This window comes from Podarcis liolepis (assembly GCF_965112155.1).
Source record: "Podarcis liolepis genome assembly, chromosome: 3".
Taxonomy (NCBI): Eukaryota; Metazoa; Chordata; class Lepidosauria; order Squamata; family Lacertidae; genus Podarcis; species Podarcis liolepis.
Window position 1 is genome coordinate 76,743,880 of NC_139557.1, and position 6,064 is coordinate 76,749,943.

The 6,064-nt window shown below is 48.0% G+C and overlaps 1 protein-coding gene across 2 annotated transcripts in view; it reads right to left on the reverse strand.

Annotated features, from left to right (window-relative positions):
* Positions 1-5,794, reverse strand: part of EGLN1 (egl-9 family hypoxia inducible factor 1) — a 25,788-nt gene extending 19,994 nt beyond the window's left edge. The window contains exons 1-2 of one of the 2 annotated variants that reach the window (XR_014524495.1): positions 874-5,738; positions 25-459 (exon numbers count right to left, since the gene is read on the reverse strand). Coding sequence is in view for 1 of the 2 variants with exons in the window: in XM_083496920.1 (XP_083353046.1) it covers positions 4,285-5,280 (996 nt within the window). In the remaining variant the exon portion in view is untranslated. Of the gene's footprint in view, positions 1-24; positions 460-873 lie in introns of both variants that reach the window. The other variant, XM_083496920.1, reaches the window with a different exon arrangement.
* Between the last annotated feature and the right edge of the window lie 270 nt (positions 5,795-6,064).

Consider the following 6,064-nt stretch of genomic DNA (forward strand, 5'->3'; position numbering starts at 1 on the left):
AATTATTTTCGTCTTGCGAGGCACCACTGTATTCTCTTGCCCCATATACTAAGCAAACCCAGAATGTGTTGACTTGCCTTCTGTCAGTGCCATGTTCATCTGAACACACAGATTTGTTGCATTGGTCTATTAGACTTGAAAATCTACAACTTCCAAATATCCAAGAGGTGCAGACACTGTTAGGAATAGGATTGGCAACTACAATTTTTGGGCTGAAAACTAAGCCTAACCAAAATGTGGAGCCTTGTATAGGACAAAGAGAAATGGTGGTACTGGCAGCAGTTCCAAGTGGAAAAGTCAACGGGTGACAAGTGCCTGAAAGTTTTAAAATGGCTCTTACTGGTTTGTATTCCTTTATTCTTTTTAAAAGGACATCTTTATTTCAGTTCCCCAAACACAAATCAGGTATTTGCTCATTATGAATAGCCAAAAACCATTTAAGGCAGGCATAGGCATACTCTGGCCCTCCAGATGTTTAGGACTACAATTCCCATCATCCCTAGCTAATAGGACCAGTGGTCAGGGATGATGGGAATTGTAGTCCCAAACATCTGGAGGGCCGGAGTTTGCCCATGCCTGCTTTAAGGTATCATAATGCTATACAGAAATAATATTGTCAGAGGAAATATTCAAAAATGGAATTTCTGCACGATAGTGTCCTGAAAAGATGTTCACAAGCAGTTAAGCACTGTTGTATTAGAAATATTTCTAACTGATTTTAAGTTAAAGCTATTTTAATAGCTTATCCTGGGGCCTGTAAATAGCCACACACCTTCAAAAGAATTTTTTTACTAATACCAGTCTTCTTTGGGGGTTTTAAATTTCATGCTTGACCTATCTGCTTGACATATTTGCTTTGATAGGACTGGTCACTTCTGCGGACTTGTCTGCAAGACTGGACTAACCTATGTCTGAATCTTTTTACATATCCACTGCCCCAATATTAAACATGTTAACACAGGTCTCTCTCATTTGTGACACTAAGCACACTTTTATTAAACCTGTTTAAGAAACACCTGTTTCATTTCCCTACGCACATATTAACCTACAGTACTTTTAAGAAGTTATCTGCCTGTCTGCTCCATAAACCTAACATTATATTTAAATGCTTGGTATGCCTTTAAAGGAAGTACAGTAAAGTCTGCTTAGTAAGCTGTATTTTTTTGGCAAACATTTTTGCAGAGGAAGTTTTACACTGTATATGTTAAGCACCTTCTTATCTAGCACTTTGTGGATAGCTACCTCAGCAGCTCCCATGTGCTTAAGCCTGGGTGCTTGTATAGCTCAACTCTCACAATTTAGGAGAGCGCATTAACAGTTCAATCCTATACATGTCTATTCAGAATTAAGTCTCACCGAGTTCAATGGGACTTACTCCCAAGTCACACAATCTGCAACCAGTGTTTGAAACTCCCATTGTTCTAGGCGCATTTTGTGACAGGTAATTTCATTAATGTAAGCAGTTTCTGAGTTCTGGGTGCAGTACAGCACCTAAGATTTCGGATTAAAACTGCAAAGTGGAAGGAAAGGAGGACCTTTTTCTGCCTCTCCACTTCCAGCTACTCTTTGAAGACAGGAGAAGAGGCCCTTTTAAGAATATTAGGGAGGTGGGGAGGAGAAGAACTAGACCATGTGAAAAATGAACACAATATTTTAGCTGCAGTTCATACATTTTCAGCTTTGTATTCTTGTTATAAAAAAGTGTGCCTAGACATTCCGTTGTTGTGCCCATAACTTAGGTTTAATATGCCATTTAGCTCCTAGCTTTCGTATTTGTTTCTAACACTGTCTGCAACGTTATTTATTTACTGCTAACAGCCTGCTAGATATTGTATCAAAATATAAATATAATGTGGTCCCTGTACAGAGATTTATAAGTTAAATTAAAGGGGCAAGTCTATGGCAGCTGTCAACAGAATATAGAATCAGCATTTAAACAGATTATGCAGGCCACAAAGGCACTGCTAATCATTTCAGAAGACTAAAGGTGAAACTGTATCAGAATGCTTAGAATAGAGATATTTCAGAATATTGCTTCATTAACTGAAGGGCTCCACAATTCACAAGAAGAAATCTGAGATGATCCTTTGCCCCTCTACAGCCCCAAGATGTAGTAGGCATACTTGTGACATTGAATGGATTTATAGAGCCTTTCTCTCTTAATGATATTCTGATGATTTAAGAATTTCAGCTCCCTGTAATGTCTAGGTATGTTGCTACCTTATATCACTGTTGCACAATTAGTTTCCACTGATATTTAGTAAAGGTACAATTCTGCTAATTTTTTGTAATTTAATTAAAGCCTAGTATATCATATTGTCTCATACTGAACATGCAGGTACAACTGTTAAATGACAGTTTTATTTGCATGTTCTTTATAAGAGTGGTAGGTGGGATCAGAACATCTTCCTAGATAGTATATATTCTCAAGGTTAAGTTGTGTGGTTTTTTTTTTTTTTTAGTAAACATGAATTCTGATTAAAATGGTTCCCCTTAAAGGGCTTTGCTACATGCTGCCGAGAGAGCAGAACTATCAGGCACATGCACTAGTTTCAGATATCAGTTCTCACCCAACCTTATCATATCGGTTACAGGTCAGAAAAAAGCAACTGTGAAGTAGTCCTAGATACTACTGGCAGTTGTACCACCTCCAGCTAGGTTGACAGAACCACAGAAGAGAAGTTTTATTTGATAATATCCAGTCACAATACTGTTCATGTGATGATGTATGATGGTGACAGCACTTATATGAGGAAACACATAGTTCTTAACAATAGCTTTATTTTGTGACTATCTTGATTTTAATTCTTATCACAATACCTAGCTTTAAAAATGAAATATTACTGTGCTAGTAAAATTACATAATCCCTAAACTCCAAAATCCATAGCGGGCCAAGTGTCACAAAACTGCAGTAAGCTTTTGGTTTCTCCAGAATTCACCATCAGGCAAGATGTTATACAACTCAGGGGGTGGGGTCAAGGAAAAACGTTATTTCTTGCCTAATTAAGAATTCTAGAGAATCCAAAAGCTTGCCACAATTTTGTGACATTCTGGATAGTCCTCAGAAAGGTACTTGACCAACTGTGGATTTTGGAGTTTCCCCCCCTTATGGATTAACATGGCTAAGTTTGCTTTTTATGACTACTGTTGGTGCTGAGCACTGAAGTTTTGATGAGTGGAGTATCGGGGGTAGTGTTACATTATTATAGAGCGCTGAATTGCTCCTGGCATCTGAAACTTTGATTTGATGGCCAACATATCCTATTTTAAATGCTGATAGTGTATAAATATTATCACACCTCTGCTACACATATCTTGATAAATAGGGGGAGAGGCACTGAACCTCCAGGAACATCAACAATATGCGAGGTTGGTTCATTTCAAAGCTAATTAATCAGAGACACCAAACTGAGGAACTGAGGAGATACACACCCAGTTTTGAACATGGCACAATCAAAACTGATTCAGTAGTGTCACAAATCCAGCAATACGCCACACTACTATATCATCTTTTTGTGACTTATTCTCCTGGACTACTGGACTCTGTGAAACTTTTATCATTTTCAATAGTTTTTAGTGCTTAAAAAAACACCTGACTATAATACCTCCACTTGTTGCAAGGCAGAAGCGAATAGCCTAAAAGTTAGCAGTAGAGCTACCACAGTTAGCAGTCAGGCTCTCAAGCTGACTATAAATACAGTAAGTCTTTGCTGGGACTGATGGACAGAGTGTAGTAGCTCTTTATGAATGGAAGGATCCTACACTACTTCTTCCCTGACCACACCCATCTGATTTGACTAGTAAAGCAGTATCAAGTTACTGTGGTCCCCTTACAATCACAGCTACAAGCCAGTGTAGCACAATCACAACAGTATTAATTATATGCTTAGGGAATCAACGCAGTAATATTATATATTCTCAGCATTCCTCCCTTGTGGACCTGAAAACGTGATATGGATAGGGCTGCTAGAGTTGTAGGCAAAAACAAGTTTTGCCAGCAAATCCAGCTAAGTTTAACATTAACTATGCATTAGGATAGCAACCTTCAAGAATGTGGGAACCCTTCGCTGACTCTAGCCCTCGCCATTGTCACTCACCAACCATTTGAGAATCTTGCCTTTTAAGCTGCTCTGAAATATAATACTGTATTCCTGAAAATAAGCGTGACTAGGGAATTCAATAAAGAGGAAGGGGGAGCCATCACCGGCCAGTGAAAGTCGTGAACTTGCCGCAGGTGGAAGGTTTAGAGATGGTGAGAGGGAGGAGGAGGGGGTGTCACTCACTTTCGTCCTGCCGTTGATTTTGTAGTTGCCCAGCTTGCCGTTGCAGTGGCGAATGAGATCGTCCATACTGTTCATGAGCTTCCCGATGGTCATGCAGCCAGGCTCCTTGCCTTCCACCCAGGTGATTTTGTCGCCGCGGATGTCCCGAGAGGAGTCGCTCTTCTGGCTGACCAGCTGCCCGTCCGTGAAGTGCCCGGTGTGGTGCAGGGCGCGCACCTCCTGCTCGATCTGCCCGCCCAGCTCCTTGCCGAGGAATTCGTCCACCACGCAGATGCCGTGCTTGTTCATGCAGGGCACGATGTACTCCAGCGCCAGCCGCTGCGGCACCAGGGACTTCATCTGCCCGTTGGGGCGCGACTCCTCCGCGCTCAAGTTGGACTTATCCCGGTAGAGGAGCGCCGCCTTCCCGGCTCCGGGAGCCGCCGCGGCCGCTTCCTTGCCCTCCTCCCCTTCCTGCCCTCGGCTCTCTGGCGCCACTTTGGCAACGTGGTTGTTCGTTACTGCCGCCGCCACGGCCGCCTTCTTCTCTTCCGAGGTAGAGTCCGGCTGCGGCTTGGCCGGGAGCGCCGTTACCTTCTTGGGGGCGGCGGCGGCGGCCGCCCCGTCTCCTTCTCCTCCTGCGGAGGGCTGGGGGGAGCGAGCGGGGCCGTGGCCTTGGTGTCGCTCGCCGCCGCTCCGGTGCTGAGCAACGCCCCCTCCAGCCGCCGCCGCCGCGCTGGGCTCGCTCCCCCGGCAGATGAGCTTGTGCTTCTTCCAGTCCTGGCGCTGGTGCTCTTTGCTACAGTAGAAGGAGCTGCGGCAGCGCCCGCAACGCAGCAGGTTTTCCATCTTCCCGCACAGCTCGCAGTACTGCCGGTCCCGCTCGCTGCTGGCGCTGCAGCCGCCGCCGCCACCGCCACCGACACTGTTACTGTCGCCGCCGCCGCCTTGTCCGGCCCCGCCGCTGTTGCCGTTGCTGCCGCCGCCGCCGCCACTCCCACCGCTGTCATTGGCCATGTTGCCGCGTCCCCCTCCTCGGTCGCCCCTGCTTCTCCTCGAGCGGCCTTGGGAAGGAGAAGGAGGCGAGCGGCTCACTTCATCATGGCCGACCCCAGTCAGCGCTGCGGCCCCCGGCTGCCTCGCCCGCCTCCCGCTCCGCTCCTGGTGGGCGGAGGACAGTCAGCCACCAAAGCCCAGCGCCGCCGCCGCCGCCCTCTTGCCCGCCGCCGCCTCCTCCGAGGCTCGCTTCTGTCACCGCCTCATAGCGGCGGCGAGCCTCGGTGGCGGGGCAGGGAAGCAGCCCCTCTCCCGCCGAGACTGCCCGGCCCTTTCCTGCCCGGCCTCAGCCTGCAGCGCTGAGGGGGGGAAAGCCGCCGCCGAGTGCCGGCGCGAGCCCCTCGGCCTGCCTGCCTGCGCGCCTGCCTCCTCCTCACTCGCTCGCTCGCTGTGGCTGGAGTCGAGCGCGGAGGAGGAGGAGTTTGCGCCGCCACTCACGGGCTGCGCTCTGCACGTACGCCACTTCCAGTCAGCCCGCGCGAGAGGGGAGGGGGCCGAGAGGGCTGCCTCGCGCGCGCGCCTGCCTGCCTCCGAAGCGGGCGGGCGGGCGGCTTGGCGGGCGGGGCGACAAAAGTGAAAGGGGGCCGCCACCGCCGCCGCCTCCTCAGCAGAGGTGGGCTGGGAAGGCCTTGCCACGCGCGGTTGGCGTGACCCTCTCTTCCCCTCTTTCTTGTGTGAGGAGGGCCGGGGGAGAGCGGCCACATGGCCGTCACTCAGAAGGGGTCCTTTCGCTGTTGGGCTGAAC